The sequence below is a fragment of the Nelumbo lutea genome, chromosome 1 (assembly GCF_056320005.1).
Source record: "Nelumbo lutea isolate HS-2025 chromosome 1, American lotus-T2T, whole genome shotgun sequence".
Classification (NCBI taxonomy): domain Eukaryota; kingdom Viridiplantae; phylum Streptophyta; class Magnoliopsida; order Proteales; family Nelumbonaceae; genus Nelumbo; species Nelumbo lutea.
This window is the reverse complement of record NC_142684.1, coordinates 75,567,876-75,591,073: the sequence shown is the minus strand read 5'-3', so window position 1 is coordinate 75,591,073 and position 23,198 is coordinate 75,567,876. Positions and strand designations below refer to the sequence as shown.

The 23,198-nt window shown below is 41.8% G+C and overlaps 1 protein-coding gene across 1 annotated transcript; it reads right to left on the bottom strand.

Moving 5' to 3' along the window:
- Positions 1–15,013: 15,013 nt before the first annotated feature.
- On the bottom strand, positions 15,014–20,818 carry LOC148875432 (glutamate receptor 3.5-like). Its single transcript, XM_088964472.1, has 5 exons — positions 20,254–20,818; positions 18,198–19,543; positions 17,494–17,779; positions 16,286–16,554; positions 15,014–15,650 (listed from the first exon to the last, which is right to left on the bottom strand). The coding sequence occupies exons 1-5, from the start codon at positions 20,672–20,674 to the stop codon at positions 15,204–15,206; spliced, it is 2,769 nt and encodes a 922-aa protein (XP_088820598.1). The 5' UTR covers positions 20,675–20,818; the 3' UTR covers positions 15,014–15,203.
- Positions 20,819–23,198: the final 2,380 nt, after the last annotated feature.

Below are 23,198 nucleotides of genomic sequence, written 5' to 3'. Positions count from 1 at the left end.
GTATAAACTATAAAGTATTCATTATAGTAAGGAAAACCCAAAAGAAGGAAAAGAAAGTAATGAGAGAGTATTATGTTATGGACCATATGGTAGATGGTCATTAGTTGGACACCTAGATGTACATTTTGCTTACAACAACCGGGTCACGACCCAGCTTAGATTCGGTAATAGGACCCATATAGAATCCATTTCGTGTTACTTCAAACACGTGTCAGATTCTCAAAGCACAATGAACATACACCTAGATCTTCATCAACAAAATGATACCAATCCAGGAAATAAAATGTAGTGATGACCCGACCCGGACCGGACTCGCTTCTCTTAATAATAGAACATATGCGTATTATAACTTGTTTTCCAAGTTTAATTTTATATACCCTGTTTTTCTCAAACCTTATATAGTAAGGAAAAGAAAAGAGCAAATGGAGGTAATTAATGAGATTATGATACGAAGGAGATATCATTCCAATACTATTCAAAGTATTAAACCAATAAGAAAATGGGCTCCAAATTGGGTGTTAGATGGGCCGACTTTGGAATCCAAGACCGACTGACCATTGACCAACCAACTAATATAATTTAAAATATATAGATTTCATGCAGAGGAAAAGGATAGAAGATAGGTTTGGGTGGGATATCACATATCAGAAAGTTCGGTTTCGGTACCAAAATCAAATTAAATATTGCAATGGCGACATGGCACATTCAATCAAACCTCCTTCTCGTTGAGCTTTTTGCCCGACCCGACATTGATGTATCTGACATGTCCACACATGATTGTGGCCTGATACCAGTAGTAATTGATTAATGGGTCCTCAGCTGCCTTCCGGAAGAACCCAATTCGGATGCCCTAGATTTCAATTTTCAAGGTTTGGAAAACCTAATCCGGTTTGGAACTTTGGATTATGCAACATATACCCAAACCGGAGCCGGAGGATAAAGGGGTTGACCGGGTGGAGTCCTCATGGTAAAACCAGGATGCAGGATCCAAATCGACCCGAAAATTAGAATGTCAGACATTGGCCAACTGAAAAAAAGGGAGGCTGCTTCCGGCTGCCTCCCCCGACCGAACTAAAGTTAAGGCGCGATGCCGTGATCTCTTCCAAGCTGTTCTGGTGTCGTGTCACACAAACTGACAAACTCCTCCCTTCGGTACGCCACGTCTAATGCTCGATTAGCTTGGGACCGAGCTGGAAGTATCAAATTCAAATGATGATAAATTTGGCAATTTAACCTAAGGAACCCATTAAGGGGTGTTCTTTATGGTGGATGAGAAATTGATGACATCACACCAAGGCAGGGTTTTACGAACCATTGTTGATCTGAACGGCCGGATCGTTCGACCTAAGTAATTAGTTACTTTTCACCCTTGACCTGGTCTTTTCTTCCAAAAATCGTCGATTTAGTAGTGACCCACTTACTCGAGTGGTTAAACCGTTAATTGATTTAATTCAAATGATAATTTTTAGCCATTTCTTTGTTTTAATTATTTTTTAATTTTTTAAATTGGAATGGACCATCTTCAAATCAGACGGTTAAACTGCTGACCCAAAAACTAGTGGTCAAAGTAGTTCTAGTTCTGAGTCAATTTTTAAAATATTAATGTCAGGGATAAATCCATATTACACCATAATCCACAGTTGTTTTGAACTATGCATAGACTATGCAAACAAAATTAGTCTATACTCACAATTGTGTTATGTATTTTGATTCCATGCATCTCACATATACTTTGTTAAATTGCTATAGAATCCATTATAAATGAATAATTATACACAATTTAATTTGGAAATAATCAATTATAAATGTTAGCTTTGCAAGGAACAAAAACTCACAATTGAATGGAAATCTAAAAACAAGAGAAAAAACTCACAATTAAAATATGACAAAATTGGGAGCATTATGTACCATTTTCATTAGAGAAAACCAACAAGTGGTGGTCGACAGTGGGTATATGCTCAATAAGCTTAGTTTGAAAGGAGTATAAATGCAAATATATACAATACAAATGTATGCAAAATAATATAAAAATAGCGAAGGGGGCCCTACGTTGTAGGGGCTCACTCATAAACTATCAGGCTTGATGTAGCACGATCTAACTACTCCCTACTAGAGGATGATCTGGCTTCCAATCGAGCAACGAGCTAGGTGAATCTGCAAGACAATGGATCAGAGAACCCGGGGTGGCTAACCCAGTGAGGTCGCTCTGACGCTTAAGTTAGTATACTGGGGTGCGAGCTGAAAGCTTTGAGAGCTAGAGAGCTAGAGAGTAGAAAAATCATGCATACCTTGTGTCATTGGGGTTGGTGCCTTTATATAGTTGAGCTCTCGCGGGTTTTGCGGGTCGGTTATGAAATCTTTGCTCTGAGGGGATCCGTTTCCGCTTTAATTGGGGAGTAACGTATCAAGTAATAAAGATTATCAATTTCTCCTGGTCTAGGTGGGGAGAAGATTAGGCCTGCCGTTACGCGACGTGATCCCGTGAGGTTCGAAGTCTGTTGGAGAAATTTTCGGAATCGTTACGTGGCGGTTCGGGTCGATAGTCTTGAGTTGATACTTCGGTTCTTTAGTTCCGAATTGGATTGAATGCCGAGGTGCCTCAACGCTAAGGTGATTCTGTGTCGAGGTGGTTGAATACCCGAGCTCAGTCGTTGCAAACTAGGCTTACTAGGCCGAGTTGTCATCCCTTAGTCAGGTCGTGTCCACGTGTCCCCTTTTTGCTAGATTGGGCCAAATCATCCTTTATCAATTGCCCCCCACTCCCCGAGCCGGGAGTCTCAACCCATTGTGGGGAGTTCATGACGAGTCCAGGTGGATTTGGCATGAGGTCTAGGCGGCTTGACGAGCGAATCGCCGGTCGGACCTATTCAGCCGCCCGACTCAACCAAGAATAGCCCAAGTCTTGTCTAATCTATGCATTGATGTCATGCCATTTATAAACTCTACGAACGTCAAAACACGCGCTAAACCGATTTCAACCTCGGGGGTCGTGCAACCAGTTTTCCTAGGAGTCGTTGGATCACGATGATCTCGACCGTTGATCCCCGGATACACCAGCTATAAATAGGGGCAAGGGGCTCATTATCTTCGCCAGAAGTCCGCTAATCCGCAATCTAAGATCACGCTCAAGTCCTTCAATTCGGTGTCTTTCCGAGGTCGTCTTCCTTTCTTCGGTCTTTCTTTTGGTAAGTCTCCCTTAGCTCTCTCATTTTCGATTCCGTGTCTTTCCATCATGTCTAGCTTTAGTTTTGATGGCCTCTTAGACGGGAGCGGTGATTCCGTTGAAGCCACCTTGGCTCAAGCCGTAGATACTCGTCCTACCGAGGAGGTTACTTTGGGTTAGGATGCGGTCCACGGTCCTCCTGAGGTGGACTCACCCCAGAGGGAGCGAGAGGCCTCTAGTAACATGGCTTCCACCTCACATCGAGGTTGGATGCCAGATAACTTTGGATCGTCGACAATGACGACACACAGGCTCCTATCCTTAGTAGTCCGGTACAGACTTCCTAACGACCTCATTAAAGCATCCCTTTAGGTAACTTCCCTTGGGAACATGGTCACGACGAGATTGTGATCTTCGAGGAACAGCTCGTAGCTGGTCTTCGTCTTCCACTTCGCCCTCTGATAGTCGAAATCATAAAGTTATTCAACATCACCATAGACTAGTTGCACCCGAACTCCATCCTCAACGTCATAGGGACTGTCTCTCTTTTCCACGACTACAGTCTTCTACTTGACCTCGACATCTTTTCTTCTATTCTTTCCATAAAAAAGAATTTGTCTTGTGTTCTACTCGAGAACAGGTGAACTTATTATCTGTCACCTTGTCTTGGCTTCAAACTCTTGCACGAGCTCTCGAACAAGGTCCTAGCCTAGAAGAGGTGCTATTTCGTGGTCCGCAACACTAAGGGGTGGCCTTTCTCGACTCACCAGAGGGAAACCATCTACGACCCCGGTGTTAGGCTACACCTGAAGACAAGAGAGCCGCTCCGGTCTTGGGCAGAGCTCGGCCTGAAGTTTGAAGACTTTGTGATTGAGAAGAAGCTCGTGCAGGCCAGTTTGAGTCCTGGTAGGTCATTGTTTGTTGTATTTTTTCTCTGCTTTACTTTGGTATGGTATCTAATAGCTCATTTCTTGTTGCAGCTATCATGGAAATCCCCGCCAACGAACTCTTCCGAAGTATGAAGGGGGGGGGGGGGGGGAAGAAGAGAGCTTCAAAAAGAGCTCGCGTTGAGTCCCCATCAGCTGCCGTTCTAGAGCCCGAGTAGCCATCAATCGCCGAACAGCCTCCAGTAATCGATCTAGTTGAGGAGGACTTGGGCAAGCTCTCCCCACCCCGCATGCCCGAGGAGGCTACATCTTTGGAGCCCACCTCGAGAGCTGCCCCTTCTTCAGGCAGAGACAATATAGATCAGAGCATTTTGACTTCAAAATTTGACCTCTTCAAGAGCAAGGGTGCAGTATGTGCTGAGGAGGTTACTAGTTGGGCTGAGCTGCCGGTTGCTTAGCTCGGAGTCTGAGCGGCTACTCATTGTATGGTGGTAAGTTTTCAGATTTGTCTTCTTCGATCTGTCTTGTACTTGGCCTTTTATATGCTGACGCTTGTTTTCTTCTCTTGGCAGGTGAATTCCACCATCCACGCATTGGCTTATCAGTCCGAGGTGAACTTGAATCGGGCCCTCGCAACCGAGGAGTCTTCCCGTGAAGCACACACCGAGTTGAACTTAGCCCACAATGAAAATAATCAGTTGAAGAATGACACACGGGCTAAGAAGGAGCTGCTCACGTTACTGATGTCAGAGAAGAAGGAACTCGAAGAGCGTGAGGCGGCCTTGAAGAGGGAGCTCGTGGAGTGGGAGGCAGGACTAACGAGGGAGGTGGAGAACCTCGAGGCTCACGTGAAGGAGTGAACTGAGATAATTTTTCAGGCAATGGAGGAGGCCAAAGTTAAGGTCGTCGAGGAGTACAAGTCTTTAGCGGAGTACCCGAAAGAGATGGTCGAGGTGGGGACGACGAGCTACCGCAAAGGTTTTAACCTTAGTAGGTGGCTAACCCGACGTGAGTTACCCCAGCTCAACCTCAGTGTCATAACCACTTCGAGGATCACAGAGGAGATGGCCATCGAAGCTACTCGAGATCCGGACTACGAAGCAGAAAGCGATGGCGACCTATTCAATGATGATGAGGAGACCAGTGCTGACGAGAGCCACATGGAGACGGATCCTCCTACCGAAGCCTCCAACAAGGGTGAGGAGCCCCAAAGTGACTAGATGCCTCTTTTCTTGGACCCTCTTCTGTAATACAGCAAGCTTGGTGTATTGTAAAAATTTTTCCTCTTTTTTTTTTGTACTCGGCATGCCATATCAATGAAATACAAATATTTTTTGCAATCCTTGTGCAAGAATCTCTTTTTTTTTAAGTGTAGATAATTCCCGAACTGGCAAACTGAATCGAATAGTAGATTTCTGTGTCGGTTTTTCTCTCTCCAATTTGGTGATCACAAGTAGTACTTTCTTATGTTGTCGATGTTCCATGCTCGAGGTACTTGCTTCCCTTCTAGAGTCTCGAGCTCATACGTACCTTCCTCGAACACCCGTCTTACTTGGTATGGACCTTCCCAATTCAGTCCAAGCTTACCAACGTTGGGCCCAGGTACCATAACCTTCTGAATAACTAGGTCGCCGATGCGGAAGTATCACTTTCTGACCCGGGCGTTATAGTATCGAGCTACTCTCTATTGGTAAGTTGCAGTCCAGATGTACGCCAGGTCTTGTACCTCTTCCACCAGGTCTAGTTTGGTATGGAGCTCATCATCATTCGTCTCTTCGTCATAGGCCTCCAAGCATAGTGTAGGCACCTCGATTTCTGTTGGGATCACCTCTTTTTGTGCCATAAGTGAGGTTGAAAGGAGTCTCACATGTGGCAGTCTTGATGGTAGTTTGGTAGGCCCAGAGTACACTGGGCAGTTCATCTACCCACAACCCCTCGGCTCGAGCTAAGTGATCTTTCAATCCATGAAGTATGGCTCTGTTAGTGACTTCTGCTTGCCCGTTCGCCTAGGGGTGTGCCACCGAAGTGAAATTTTGTTGAATTTCCATTTTGGCACACCAATTCTGAAACTTAATATCCTCGAACTGCTTCCCATTATTGGAGATGAGTACCCAAGGTAGCCCAAAGCGACAAACTATGTTCTTCCAAAAGAAATTTTGTATATTACGGGCTGTGATTGTTGCTAGAGGTTCAGCTTCCACCCACTTCGTAAAGTAGTCTACTGGTACGACCAGAAACTTCCTCTGTCCTGTCGCTGGCAGGAATGGACCAATGATGTCGATTCCCCACTGCGCGAAGGGCCATGGGCTAGTGAGGTATTTCAAATTGGCAGCAGGTCGGTGGTGGATGTTGGCGTGCTTCTGACACTTGCCGCACTTCTTGACGAGCTTGAGTGCATCTGCCTTCATCGTGGACCAGTAGTAGTCTTTCCGCAATGCCTTCTGTGCGAGAGCCCTACCCCCAAGTGTCCGCCGCACAAGCCTTCATGGGTGTCACGGAGTACATACTCGGCCTCTGAGGGTCACAAGTAGCGCAAGTAGGGGAGCGTGAAGAACCTTCAATATAGTTGTCCGTCTATAAGGACGTACTTAGTTGACTGGCGCTCTACCCTTTGAGCTGCATTGCATTCTAAAGGGAGGATCCCGTGAAGCAAGTAACTCACGAGTGGGTCAATCCAGCTCGGTTCCGCTTGTGCTACAGGAGTGACCTCTCCCGCCCCCCTAAGAATGCTAGGTCAGGGTAAGTCCTCTATATACACGGTCTGCATGGTGTTACTGCTTGTGCTGGCTAATCGGGACAAGGTGTCAGCCTCAGCATTCTCAGACCTCGGGATCTGTCTGATGAAGTAGGAAATGAAAACGCGCAAGATCTCCCTAACCCAAGTAAGCAGCCATAGTAGGGTCGTAAGCTTCATACTCATCGATGACTTGGTTGACTACGAGCTGTGAGTCGCTACATATGATGAGGTGCTTTGCATTCATTTCCCTTGCTAGGGTGAGCCCGGCGACCAATGCTTCGTACTTTGCTTCGTTGTTTGATGTCGCAACTCGAACCAGAGTACGTATTCCAGCTTCACCTCGCTTGGGTCGTATAGAATTATTCCTGCACCGCTTCCTTGTTGGTTGGACGAGCCGTCAACATGGAGAATACAGGGCTCCTCATCCCAGGTCGGACCTGCTCTGACTGGGACCGGTGCCGCACTGGTTGAAGCTTCCATCGAGTGTTCGAACTCGGTCAGCTCAGAAATTGTAGTACTAAACGTACATTCTACCCCAAAATCTGCCAAGGCTTAGGCTTTGATTGTAGTTCGAGGTTCATACCGGATGTCGTACTCACTTAGTTCGATAACCCACTTCGTTAATCTGCCAGACACCTCGGGCTTGAGCAGAATCTATCTCAGAGGATTTTTGGTGAGGACAACGATGGTGTGGGCTTGGAAGTATGGACGAAGTTTGCGAGCTGCTATGATTAGCGCGTACACTAGTTTCTCGATCTCCGGGTACCTGGTTTTTGCATCCTACAAAACTTTGCTAACATAGTAGATGGGTCGTTGGACCTGATCTACCTCTTTGATTAGTACCGAGCTTACCACCTTGTCACTCGCGGAGAGGTACAACTTTAATACATCCTGATGTAGCATGATCCAGTCGGTCCTAGTTGTCGATAGTCTTGCCGCTGACGGGGCGGGAGATGCCTGAAACAGGAAGGGAAAGAAGATCTCCGGGGGAGGAACCCGGTGGGGATGCTCCGAAGCTCAAGTTAGTATTTTTGAGAAGGCAAGGAAGATGGGAGACCAGAAGGTGCGATTTTTTCACTTACCTATATTCTCGGGGGGAAGAGGGCCTTTTATAACCACCCTGGTGCACTCGCTCCCAAACCTCTGCCAGATCGGGTATCATTACCTCTGCGGGGACAGGCATAACCGCCACTGTCTTCCCTGTCAAGGCCATCTCTGCAACAACTTGAGATGACGGTAGCAGGTGGCCGTTGGAGTGCGATTGTCATGGGTCAGACCCCTAATCAGTCAGGCGCGCCGCCTCAGAATACGAACTTCTTTGGTGTCAGGTACGGTTGTTCAGTCATGCGACCTGGAGCTGAAGTGCCGGAGCGGTGTGCGAGGTGAAGTCTTGAGTTCGGATAGAAGTGTGGCCCGAACTGCCTCGAGGTGGGTTAGCTCGGGTTTTTTCCCTTTGCGCTCCATGTAAGGCTCAGGGCCTCTAAGGGAGAGCTCGGGTCATGGGTTCCTTTTTGGGGGAGCTCGGGACTCCTTTTCTCGGAGCTTGGGTCATGGGCACGCTTTCGCGCCGAGCTGGCGCTCCTGCTAGGTCACTCTCGGTTGCTTCCACCTGTCGCGTGGCCAAGGGGTCGAGCCAAATCTCCCTCCATCAATTGTCCCCCACTCCTCGTGCCCGGGGTCCTGACCCAGCGTGGGGAGTTCACGAGATGACGGGTGGATTTGCCTCGTGACGCTTTGGACTTGGTTTGGAGCTTCTCCGGTCTGACCTGCCTGTGCTTTCGGCCCGATCAGGGTCAGCTCGGTTCAACCATGGGTCAATCCCGGGTCGTGTGCAGCTCACGCGCGGATGTCAAACGATTATAAATTTTCGAACATAAAAAATTCACACTAAACTAATTTCACCTCGGGGGCGCATAGCCGATTTCGCTGGGAGCCGTTGGATGGTTATGATCTTGGTGGTTGATGCGTGAGTACAGTGGCATAAATAGTGGGGGGGGGGGGCTTGGTCACTTTCCTTCGCCATTTTTCAGCATTCGTTCATTGAGCTCGCGTCCAAGGCTATCAGCTCATGTCGTTCTTCATAGCCCGGTAGCTTTTCCCCAGTGAGTCCTCAACCTTCTTTTCGATTCTTTTCTTTTCAATGTCTAGCCCTGGTAGTTTAGATAGTCTTCTAGGGGGGTCAGATGTTGGGTCCATGAACCGAGCTGCTGCCCCTGACAACCTTAGTGAGCTCGAGGCGGGTTTCGAGGTAGAGCTTGAGGAAGAGTTCGAGCCCGTAGGCCGAGTCACCTTGGGTAGCTTGGCATCCACCTCCCGTCGAGGTCGGATGTCAGATAAGTTCGGGTCTTCCGCCATGACGCCCGAGAGACTTCAGTCCCTTATTGCTCAATATAACCTGCCCGAGCAGTATACTTACATTTTACCCTCGGGCGACTTCCCTTGGGAGCACGATCCGGACGAGATCATGATATTCTGGGAGCAGCTTGTTGTTGGGCTGCGCCTTCCTTTCCATCTCCTTATCATCGATGTCATGAATCACTTTGGCATTACTGTCGGTCAGCTCCACCCGAACTCCATTCGTAACCTTGTTGGGACCATCTCCCTTTGTTGCGAACACTGCCTTCCATTGGACCTGGAAATCTTTTCTGCCATTCTTATGCTCAAGAAGCAAGCAGGTCCCTTGCCCGGGCATAGGCGGGCCTACTACTTGTCTCCTCGTTCGAGGTTCAAGCTTTTGCACGATCTTCCAAATAAGGTTCCGGCATGGAAGCGGGACTACTTCATGGTTCGAAGTGCTATGGGGTGGTCGTTTCCTACCGAGTAGGGGTTGGTTGTTCTTGATCCCGGTGCCACATTAGATAAAGATACGGCGAAGGGCCTCCAGGATTGGGCCCGGCTTGGGCTCAAATGCGGAGACTACCTGACGGAGGCCAGGCTAATTCAGGCCAGTCTGAGTTCGGGTAGGTTTCTTGCTCAGAGGCTTGCTTTTGCTTTGTTTTTATTCTCGTCTTTTGATGTCAAGCTCCTTTTGCAAGTGTTATGGAGGCAGAGAAGATTCGAGGTGCGAGCTTGTTTGATGGTATGAAGAGGAGGAAGCGAGCCGCTAAGCGGGTCCGTGCCGATCCTTCCCGGGTTGCGGAGCCCGAGGCACTGAGCCCTCCGAGAATGGAGCCTCTTGGGGAGCCGAGGTGGCCCCTCCAGTTCAGAAAGCGGCAGGGGTCCCTTATGCCGATACTGCTTATACCCGGGTTATGCCTTCAGGCTTGGGAACTCAGGATGGGGTTGGGAGCGTGCTGACGCCGAGCTACGCTCTCCGAAAAAGTAAGAAGGTTGTTTGCCCTTATGCCGATACTGCTTATCCCTCTATCCCATTATCCCATATCCCAGTCCAGGTTAAACCATCGATGGGCCAATTTCTGCAAAATGTATATATAAATACTAGTGGGGACCCGTGTAATGCGAGGGAAAATCTGAAAGATTGAATAATTTTATTTACTATTAATTAATTGATAAATTAATAATCAAAACTTGTTAGTTAACTAAAAGTATTCAAAGTTATTGTTAATATTTAAAATTTTAATAATTGTATTTTTCATTTAATGTCAATTTATAAAAAATAATTATTTTTAATTTAATATAAACAAATATTTTTTAATATTTTTATTTTATTAATCATTTGTAGTAATTTTAATAATTGTTATCATTTTCATTATTTTTTTAAATGAAACTTTGGTTGACTTTAAATAAATAAAAATAATCACAGAAGTTCATATTTTTATTAATCTACTAAAAATTAAAAATTATATAGGAATGGCAACCAGGCAGGGCACCCCATCCCTATCCCCGCCCCGTAGTCAAGAGACTCTACCTCATCCTTGCCCCATACCTAGTGTTAGGTGGGATCAAGGCAAGGCACCCACTCCCCGTTAAGGACAAAGAATCCTTGAATCCCTCCCCTCGTCCTCAATGTTGGGTGAGTTTAGAGCAAGGCAACATTCCTCATCAAGGATGGAGAATCGTAGAATTTTCCTTGCCCCGTCCCCAATATCGAGCAGGTTCAAGGCAAAGCACCTACCCCAATATTCAATTTAATGACAAAAATGACCAAAAGGATATACTAAGTTTCAACCGCACGGTAAATTTTAAAAGTACACAAATCGTCTTTAATTTTTTATGAAAATTTTGGAAAATTTATGACTTATCTAATTTTGAAAATTTATTATAATTTATTTTTAAATTGTTGTTAAATATTTATTTTCTTTTTAAATGGTTTACTTACAAAATTACACTAATTTATCATATAGTTTCTAATATAAACTAATCAATAGTTTCCTATTTCCAATATTGTACTAATCTATCTTAATAATGTGTGTAATTATTGGTTCAAATTATAGTTTTCCATTTCCCATACTCATTTATCTTTAATGATTTTCAATAATTTACAATGAAAATTACATAAGTTTTCAATAGTTTCTAAATTCTATCAAATGTAATAAATTTTCCAAAAATTTCTAAAATATTCCAATAATTTTCAATAATTATTTAATACATTTTAAATAAACTTTCAAAATTTTATATATTTTAATTTCTAAAATGTTATTTTACGAAAATGTAGTTTTATGAAAAGTTTTGAAATTTTTATTACATTTTGTGTAATTATGGAGATTTATTGAAAATTATTTTAAATTATTATTAAATATTTATTTTTTTAGGTAGTTTACTAACAAAATTACACTAATTTATATTTTATTTTCCAATATAATTTAATTAATAATTTCATTTTCCAGCATTATAATATTTTATCCCTCCATCTACATTTGGTTATTAACTATAATAATTGTGAGTATGGTGGTAAGGCTACATACGGGGGTTTCCTAGAAGGATGAAAGAAAGCTGAGAGCAAAGGGTAGGCTAAAGGCTAGGGTGAATAGAGTGATAGAATGATTATCTCATTATGAGTTAAACCTCTTTTAGTCTTATCGGGCACTCTGTCACGTGCGACATTAGTAAATCATGTGTTTCTTCGCTCGCTTCTAACCTGTGATGGTCTTGGACTCATCATAGGTTTGCAGTAATTCTGAATTCATCGCAGTTTGTGACGACTTCATGCTCATTGCAAGTCTGCAATGGATTTGAGCTCATCGCAACCTCGCAATGGCCTTATGTTCATCGCAGGTTCACAATGGCTCTGAGTTTGTTTTCATTATTGCGGTTCTGGGTCTATTGTGGGCCTGTGGTGGTCTTGAGCTCATCACAAGCCCATTCCAGACTTTGGGCTCATCGCAAGTCTTTGCGGGCTCTGAGGTCACCATGGATGTGAGCCGAGTCATGGACTCGTCACGATTGTTCTTATGGTATCGGTTTAGCGCGTTTTGTGCCCCCATAGTCGTGGCATCAACATATACCTACAATAATAGAAATAACTAAAATTTCATACTTTTTGATAATTGTTAAATATAATTCTCAATTTTATAGAAATTAGTTAAAGAGCTTTCAATTTCTACAAAATGTTGTTAATTAACATGAATATAACAGTATTTACCCAAAATGCTTTAAAAGGTCATGATGAGTTAATGAGTAACAATAATTATTAACTTTTGGAAATTTACTAATCGTACTAATAAGAATATTTAATTTTTGGTAATTTACTAACATTATTTATTAACTTTTGGTAATAACACCATTTAATACTCATTGAATATGGGTTGGATTAAATATTAACCATATTTAACTATTTATTAATTAATATGCACATTTTAAATGAGAGAGAGTGGATATAGATTGGGGGGGAGATTTTAGGAATTGATTGGGGAGTGAGCTAACATGTTCCTAGTGGCTTAGAAGAGATAATCTGGGAGAGATTTTATGAATATTTTTAGGTAATTGGGTTGGGAATGATGACATAGGTTAATGGGAGTGGTGGAAAGGAAAGAGAAGAGAGAGTCAAGGAGAATGCAGGGTGGGAGTAATGGAGAAAGGAAATGCATGATGACGTGGACCGTCCTGCTTTATATATATATAGACAAATCCCACTATCCCACTATCTTAATCCTGGTTAAACCACTGGTGGGCCAGTTTCTGCAAAATGTCTCCATTAAAGGCTTGGATGCTGAGCCCAACTATATAAAAGACCATGGCCCATGGGTGTAACCCCAAGCGACAAGCCCAATGAAAATAAGCTGTCTTATTCGTACGGTTTCATGTTTTGGATTGGGGTTTGGCAGCATCACAGGGAGATGGGATTAATTGAACGCAATAGCCAACAGGCTGTGAAAGCAATAATAACCTTCCGCACCAGTCATAAAATGTATTTCTTTCACAATCATTCAACCTCTCAGTGTGGATGCCATGTATTTTTTTCACCGGGCATTATCATTGACTCCACAGCTAAAACGTTCAATTAATCCGAATTCCATTTGTTAGGGCAAAACAAAAAGGATATGGATTGAAATAACAAGAAATGGTTTGAGCACTTATAATTTAACAATTAATATGAAAATAAACAAAACAGCACTCATGTAATAGACCCCATATTGGTTGGGATGATGATGTTGATGATTCATTTTATCCTCAACTCATTGAATTCCTCTTTTGTCCTAAGTTCTCATATCCGTTCCTTTCATGATACATTCTTGTTTCTTGTTAACCATCCTTGGTTTGCAGTATCCAGGTTATATCTTGCACGGCAGCCCATTTCACGTGACTGCATTTCTGTGTGTTGCAGGCACGTGACATAATGAATCAGCTCTGTCACGTACCTTGCAGTCTTGCATTTGCAGAGCTTATCTAGTATTCATATAAAAGGTTAAATCTTGGACTGTAACACGTGACCTGTAAATGGGTATTGCACCTCCAAACTTACCAAGCGCTGCTCTAAGGATCTAGAAACGCTACTGAAAAGATCCTACCCAGGAGATTAATTGGACAAAGATGATAGACCATCTCTCTCTCTCTCTCAACAATCATTCTATAGAGCTTATGTAGTACCAAGAATTAATGCATGGTCTGTTTGCACTTGAAGGCTATGAGCATTTAAGCATTTAAAGCCCAAAACGACATTTTACTTAGGCATGGGTATTGGGTAAGGCCCTAAAGGCTAATGGCCACCTGGCAAAATAAATTCTTTCCCTATGAATTTTCCAAATCGAAGAATATTAACAAAGAATTGCAGTTTTTTAATGATTCCTTGATCATCAACATCCCAAGCAAGCTGTCATTGATCCTGATATACATGTAAACACTCTTTAGACACCACAGAATACATTTATCTGTATCAATGTCAAACTTAGTACTTTGAAGTAGCTTGATTTTTTATGAGGGTGGATTTGGCCCTCCAATGACACTATGACATACGGTATCTCGAAACAGCTGGACGACACCCAAACGCCACTTAGGTGATGATTTGAAATCTCATATCGTAGTTCGTTTTTGCCCCAACCTGGCAACCTGCCTTTACCACCAATCTAGCGACTTCAACCATAACTTAGGCCGACTAGGAGCACCTCGTCTAGGGCCGACTTGTAGCACCTCGCCACTAGCTGATGTGACTTCGATCCGAGGAGCGACCTCCTTCGAAGGCTTGCCAACCTGACTGAGGTCCAGGAGGCGACTTGCGAGTTGTGCTCGCTGACAAATTTGATATGCATATCCCAACACTCCCAAGTTTCTCGGAAATTGGCCCACGTACTGAGTGTTCCAAAGGATGGCCAACGTGCGTGATGGTTACCTCTAGGGATCTCGGACCGGTTAGGCGACCTCCCAGAAATCTCGAATGCGGTGCATGAAAAACACACCAAACAAAACCTATATAAAGGCACCAACCCCAATGACACGAAAAGGTATGCGCGATTACTCACATTCAAGCTCTCTAACATTCTTACTTTAATTCGCAAACACACAGTATACTGACTTAAGCATTGGAGCGACCTCACCAGATCATCCACCCCGGTCCCTCTGAGCATTATTTTGCAGATTGATCCAGCTCACCACGCAAGTACGTCCAAGTAGTTCCCCAACTAGGAGCTTCCAGATCGCGCTCCATCAATTTTTTTTTTCCAACAGTGATTGAAACCTCCAAGTTGGACTTCTTCCTGACACAGTTGCTTGGTCACTGGTATTAGGATTCTACACATATCTATGTTTTTCCTTTATATACCCAGCCCAGTCTATGTTTACCATCAGCATTCTAAGTTCTAATTAGTCAAAAATGCAAGGCCAGGATTTTCAATACATTGGAAAGCTGTACTCATTCAAGAAATTGATTGAATTATGAGCTTTGTCTACAACAATTGGTACCTATCTTTCTGGTATTTTAATTCTCATTTTCCACTGAAAACTGTATGAGGAATTTATATACTCACCCACCCAACTTATGGTTCCCCATACTGAAAATGAAGGTCGTATTATACAAAGCTTCTCAAGAACTGGACTCTCCATCTGAGCTCTTATTACTTTGTTGTTGCTTACTATCATATACCTTCTTCTTGAGCTTGTTCTTGATCTCTTCTTCTTTCTTATCAATAAACTCAATTAAGTTCTTGAAGCTAGTTGAGCGGGTTGCTTGCTGAGACACTGAATTGGAGTCTTCTTCATCCTCCTCCACCTCTGGGTCATACCTGCGGTACTGACGAAGTACCTTAATGGAAAACACAAGAAGTGCAATGAAGCATGCAATACCACACATGACGAAGAGGCCCCAAAAACTACTGAGAGACAACCGGTTGGAATCTACATCTTCAACTTCCATGGAGCAGTCATTTGTTGACAACCATTTATTATTGATCCTCTGGAGATCACCATTCTCTGAGAGCTGAAGGATGGCGGTTGACAAATCAACAGAGAGAGGGGAGTCCCTCTGGAATGCCTGCCAAGATGGAGGAAATCTAGGTTTAGGTCCATGTAAAAATTTACAACTTTGAATTTTTCAACAAGAGAATTTCAAGGAATATTCTTGCAACAAATTAGAAAAAAAAAAGAAAAATATGATATGTTCCAAGCTAGCCAAGTTTTCATAATAAACTGAAACATTAATAACCTTATGGGTATTTCAAAAGAGTTTCAGGTATATTGGAATGGATGATAGAAGAGAATTCCATTTTAAAGCATTATCAGAATTTGCATGGAGGGAATTATTCATTCTGTGTATGAGAACGAAATTTGAAGTAGAGACTTCCAAGTGTGATGAAAAGTGTCAGTAATACTACTTGAAGTTGACATTCCCAGGTGTAAAACAAGGATGGGTAATAATTGTTTGAAATTATACCACTGTAAAAGAGTCCAATATTTATGGAAATTTGGGAATACCAGCAAAGAATCAGTAACACATAACCTCACTAAATTTCCAAGAATTGGTGAATAGCATAGCCACCAGTTTATCCTTCAACCATCTACACTGGAATCCAAGACCTCAGCTAATTAAACAATTCAACATGGGCATTATAATACAAAACTATTTGCTTGTCCAAGGTAAGAGCAGAGAAGGTAGAGGTTGATACTTACAAATCCCCATCCACTTTTTGTGAACTCCTGTCCCACAATCCTGAATCTGCAATTGGTATTGGACAAGAAAATCTGAACATAAGGTAGTTCATCAACAATTGCAGCAACCCCACCACCTTTTGGTCCACGCAGGAGGGCATCAACATATTCCTTCGGGTCTCTTAGGTTCTTGAGCCTGGACTCTGGAATGTTGAGTTCCTCAATCATATATTTTCTTGCAAAGGACCCATCCTGATACCCAATAGGTTCATTACTTGATATCAAGGAAACTTAGTTTTCAGCACAAATTGGAGAACCACCAAAAAATCCAGACAAGCACAAAGTACTTAAGTTAATAAAACTGATCGATATTTCTGTTTCTTTTGTTTTTGGTAATCAACAATATTTCTGTTCCAAGGGCAAGAAAACTGAATCAAACTAAACTGAAGATCTCAGCAAAAAAAATGTTAGGTGGTTTTATAGAAATCATGCAAATGATTATACAGTGCTGATTAAATGATCAAGCATTGGAAGATTTAATGCATGAAATAGGATGAAAAGCATGGAATCATGGTAGTATACAGAGTATGGTGAGTTAGGAAGCAGAGGATCATAAATGAGTGCACAGAAAGTTGCAAGGTGCATTAAGTAGGACACTGGTGAGTTGTATGTAGGTAGCTAAGTGATACATTTTCTTTAATAAATCATGAACTCGAGTTGATTCTTAACCTTCAAGGCATGAACATAGTTAACATGCATGGGAGGACACAAAGGGTCTAGATTCATCCATTTCAGTCTACAAATACCCTATCCTTCGGCATGGAGGGAAAAGTTGATAAGTTTGTTTCAGATATTTTTGTCAAAATTGAGAGTTGAATGACTCCTCCCTTGGTGGTCTGAGTGGTTCCTACATTGCGATTGAGCAATTCCTGGCTTGGATTGAGTATTCCTCCCTCCTATCGTATGATATTGCCTTCTATTGTTTTGGCTGTGGCCTGTTATTTTGTGTGTTTAGCAAAATTGTCCTGAATTTCTCTATTTATTGTTTGTGTTATGTTTCAACGTTGCCCCCATGAGTGGCTCAAATTCCCTTGAACAGGGTACTGGAGCCAATTGGCATTCCAAGTTTACAAACAAAATGATTGCATGATTTATTGATTTAACACAGCAATAAGGACTCTAAGATGGGAGTGCTAGAGAAAGAAAAGTGTTTCATGGAGAGTTTTGGGATACTGACCAAAACACAGTTATAAACTGTTGTCTTGGTGGGCCACGGAATTCAGAATTCGATCTGTGCTCAAGAATCCAAACAACAATGCCCACAAAGAGAAAGAAAGCACCTGTTGTACACCACATTTCTACTGTAAAAGGCTTTAGAAAAGCCCAAGCAGTAGACTTTGTTTGTCGGACAGGAGCAACTATGACAAGGCCTGATTCAATGAAAGGCTGTGTGAAATCCACAATCCTTGTCCTATTTGTAACAATAGTTATGTCTCCAACAGCTGCATCAAAATCCTGAAGAAGAAAAGAGGATACGAATTAAATAATTTTCCTACAGCAATTTAACATCCGAAAATTAGTGGACAATAAAGAGGAGTTATGAACAGTTCAAGCCAAAAATAAACTAGTCAACCAAATGAGAGGCCATTCAATGGGGTCCCACTAGGAGATCTATGCCAAGAACCGATTTAATTAGATATCATAACCATCAGACTATTTGCTTTTCCTCAGATGGTCAGCACAAATATCCTGAGCTTTCATATCAATAAAAGTGAAGTTGTGATCATCCAATCATCTCAGTTTTACAGTACAGAAACCCCCCAATGGGACACATTGAGCTCTTTGTCCTGAACCTGCACATGTACCTTTTTCAATAACAAGTAAGAATTCAGAGACTATATTGAATTTATAATGATTAACTTAAAATACTTACATTATGGTAAACCATTTCAACAAGTTCATTGTAATCAGGATTTCTTGAACCATTCCCATATAATATGTATGTATGTGGAACAGAATACTGCAACAGGGACACTGCAGCTTCAAAGACATCTATGCAGAACCCTTTCACCCCAAGGGCACCCTTATCCTTTGTTACAAATTCCTTATAACTTACTCGATAAGGAACCCCAATTCTTAGAGGCTTCCCATTATTGGGGAACACCCACCCACGTGGCCTTTTTGTGGTTCCACCAGGCCATACTATGTCATTAAGCTGTTGGCTACTGCTAGATGTGTTAGGAGGCTTTGTATACAAGACCTCTGGAACTACAACTGAAAGACCTGAATAATTCGACCAATATCCTATACTGATGTGAGACCCAGTTCCACCAATATTAATGATATCATAAGCTGGATGGATCAAATTTCTGTCTGAATCATATTGAATCTGACCAGTTAGACCCGTAAAGTTTATTGTCATCAATTTCTGAAGCAGCACCTGCCCTCCATCAAAGGATCGAAGCATTGTTAAATGCATTGTGCTTCCATTTGCATCATGCAACCTGGGATCACTAGAGAATGAAATATTTCTTCCTTCATTCAGGAACTCATCAAGAGCATGAGCAATTAACCAAACAGAATCATAGGCATAGAGAGCATAAGAATTCAGGCTTAAGCTAGCATTCCCTTTTTTCTGTAAGCTGCTCCACCGAGAAAGGAAACTCCTTTTGAGGTCAGAATCTGGGGTGTGATGGCGCAGTGCAACCACCCCTGAGAGATTTATCTTCTCGAGGCTCATCGGTTCTGATGAATCTAGAACAGAAGAGAGCCAATCTGTTGCAATCCAGGCATAGCCAGTGCCCATCATCTGAAGAGTGTTTGCAACAGAGAAAACTGTTAAACCAGAATCAGGATTTACATGTACAACATAAACTCGAGATTCCATCATAATTACTGTAACTAATAAGTCATGAATCACATTTCTTGAGGCTCCTGGAGGGAAGGCAGCTTTATATGAGATCTTGGAACGTTTCTTAGCCAAAGCATCATCCAATGCAGATATCCCATTTCTCCCATAATCATTATCCACAAAGATCGCAATTACCTCCCTCCATCCATTAAAGTCGATAAAATCAACTATTGCCTGCATCTGGAACAAGTCACTATGTGTCGTGCGGAGGAAATAAGGATACTGTAATGCAGAGAGAGTAGGATCTGTTGCCGCAAATGACAGAAGTGGCACATGAAGTTCATTAGCAACATGAGTAATCACATGAGCTACAACGGAAGATTGTGGACCAATTATTGCAACCATATCTTTCTCCAAGAGCTGCAAAGCTGCATTAGTAGGGGGAGTCTCCAGTCAAAAAATTGGCATCACTGATTAGAAGAAAGGAGAGGAGGGAGATGATGATGATGATGATGATGAATGTCATAGATGCAGAAGAAAATCTAGTTGGTTCAGAAATTATTCTGATTCCATTTCTTACCAAATTTGTCTTGTTTTATGTTCATTCTTGTCAAGCCCTTGTTTTCTGGAAGAGTGAATTTCAGAATGCAGATTCTTTTGATATCTTCAAGTGGGGTTATAAAGATCCTTGTGATTCAGAACCACCTTGGAATATTGATAGAAGTCGGGCAAACCCTCTTCCCATTTTCATGATTCATCATTCGTGAAGCTCCTTAACCTTCAAATATTTTTCTATTGCATCAGTTAAGATGCACACCAACTCAGCTAACTTAATTTCTAAACTGTTATTTAGTTTCCAATTTTGGTTGGTAAAGTAGTATAATAGTATTAAACATGCCACTCGAGAATTTCAACCGTTTCACAGTCCAAGCAATAATAATATCTTTAAGTAGTCCCTCTACAGAAGCCCAAACGACAATAGCAAATAGCAGAGTCACAAGGAAAATAAAATGGAGACTGCAAATATGGTGCAGTAAACTAAATAGTGTCTGAACACCATACCACCGCAAGGCAATTGAAACACAGACTTGAATTCTATAAACAACACGATGTCTAAGTGATTAATACTAGGCAATACCTTCTATAGTACCAAGAAATCCACTGCAATTTGTGTCCTGCATGGAAACACGCAGCTTTGTCCGCCCAAGAATGGTAGGATCGGAATTAACATCATCAACAGCAGCTGAAATTGCTGGCATTGACACTTTACCAATGATGGAGTCGACGGAAAGCAGAGTTCCTATGTTCACAACACTTGGCACTGTGGAAGTAGTGGACCTTTGAGTCCTGCCTCTGACTTCCAGAGTCAACAAACAACAGAGGAACAGCTGAAGCAGTCTCGTTTCAAATACCCGACGGAACTCAAAAATCTGATGGAGCTCCATGGGAGACCTATTTCGATTGGATTTGTTCTTCGAGTTACAAGAACATGGTCTTGAAACTTTCAGCTCAGTACCTGCATACATGAGAAACAAAAAGAAAATAAAGATGCAGAACATAACAACAGCAAACCAGCAGCAGGAAAGAACAAAAGAAAAGCTTTTCAGCTTGGGGAAGATGCTCAATGTATATAAACAGTTGACTTGAAAGCTTCTTCGAGTTTCAGATACCCATGTATTATCTCCAAAAATAACATACAAAAGACTCAAATGCAGTAACCAACTGTACTGAAAAATCTCACATAATAAAACAATAAAAAGACTACTAATAAAAGGTACCGGAAACAGTTGGAGAAGAGCTTAGCTGCAGACAGCAGTTTACATTAGAATGAGCCTCACTGCCAATTCGACGTCAGAGCAGCTACAATCCACTATATATACGTCTGCCTAAGTAAGAAGCCCACCATCATCTTCAAGCACAAAATAAGAGAAAATAACAGAATCCCAAACAGTCCTCTATAGAAGTAAAGAATCAGTTCTTTTCTACTTTTTCTGATTCTCCAACCAACAAAGAGCAACCATCACAGTAATTAACTTTGTTAAAGACTCACCCCCCAACATGGGTAAAGCAGATATTTGCTCAAACTTTAACTAAATTTGCTGTGGGACATGGGTTCCGATTAATCCGCATCAAACCCAATACCTCAACAATGAAGCAACACGTGATTGTATGTCTACATCCATAATCTTCAGATTGAGGTAAAGATGGTGTGTCTCCCAGTCCCATCACGTCAAACATGTCCTCGAGATTTTCAGAGAGAGGTGACAGCATGACATGCACGATTAGCATCTGTAGACAGATATAGAAAAGGTTGAGAATATTGATATCGGAGAAGTAGGGATACATCCGATGCAGAACTCTGAATTCCAGCCCCTCCTACTACTAGCCCTATAACCCACATCCTGCTCGTAAATTTGACATCAATTCACGGTCAGGATGCATTTTCTGAGACTATATAATTCTGATCTGGGCTGATTGATCATTCTCCCTATTGATATAAGAGTGCTAGACAGATCGGAACCTTGATGCGTTTTACCAACAAAGACTAGATGTGTCGCCTAGCAGAAAACGGAAGGGTTTCCAAATTCCAGTTTTGAAAACGATGGGGTCTTATAACAACAGTCCAAAAGTCGCCGTGCCTTAAAAAGCATCAATGGACGCCCGTTGCGTTTAAGCATAATCAACATTGCAAGGCACCGCCATTAATCTTCTTTTGCTGGGTTGGTGGGTCTCTCTTACTCTACTTCTTTTGTGGCTTCTGTGAATGTTTGTCCAGTATTTTGGAAGCTGAGATGGAGGCGATATTGAAGGCTATTGTTTTTGCCAAAATTCTTGTTTTGATTATATTTGTCTGTTTGTTTATTTTGGGAACAATCCATTAGGAATAGCATACAAACAGAAGTACTACTACTGGTCTGAAATTCTATGGCTCAAATCTTTAGTATTCTCTTATTTATCACCTGTGTCTACTATTTAGGCAGAATGCCGTCACCTATTTTCACTAAGAAACTGAAAGAAACCTCAGAAACAGAAGTACTACTACTGGTCTGAAATGAATTCTATTAGTTTTGTTCATACAGTAGCCCAAAAGCTTAAAACATCTTAACGACTGTAATGCTTTGGTTATCAATAGGACCAAGACCAACCAAAAGTGGATCCTATAAAACTTTGGGTCTACAGACAATTAGAATCAAGACTTTTTATGGCTTCTTCTGGACTGATTTTAGTGACAAATCAAGGTGATAACTGATAAAGACAAAGGTTGGGGTCCATGGTTATAGCAACATAATAATGGATTTATGGCCCCAGAGGACTAGCCACTTGTAAATCAAAACACCTTATAGACTGTTTATTTGTTTTTCGAGACACTTTCCCTGGATTGTGTAGATCTAGGCGGTTTGACCCACAACTGATCACTAGTAAGAGTAAAATCCGCATTAGGGGTGTAAACGGTATTTAAAAATTCAATTTTGAATGTGACATTTAACATAATCGAATCGAATTTAGATAATTCGAATATTTAATCGGTTAAATTCAGATATTTTATTTATACCGAGTAGTTAATCGAATTCGAATATGATCTGATTCGATTCGATAAATATCCAAATTCGATCAGTTATTTAATTTTTTATATAGTAATTAAGTTATATAAATAATTTACATATTTATATACTTTATATCAATAAAATATTTATTAATTATCTAAAATAATTAATTAATCAAATTCGAATTGAATCAAATGTTCAAATATTTAATCAAATTTGAATTCAAATATAAATTTTCAATATCCGTCGAATATTGAATCAAAATTGGATATCAGATTTTCTAGTCAGATTCGAATTGGATATTACCTATTCGATTCGGATTCGATCCGTTTACACCCCAACCATCAACGGCCAGGTTATGGCAGGTCACACACAAAGGCAGAAGCATCGAAACTCAAAAGCAAGGAACCACACTGCTTCAGCCTCGTGGTTCACTTTCAATATCGTCCCTCAAGTTACGCAAGAAGATATTCCCCAAGGCTTCTATGTCCATTCCCAATATGCCTCACTCAACAGTGACATCTCCAACCCCTTGATC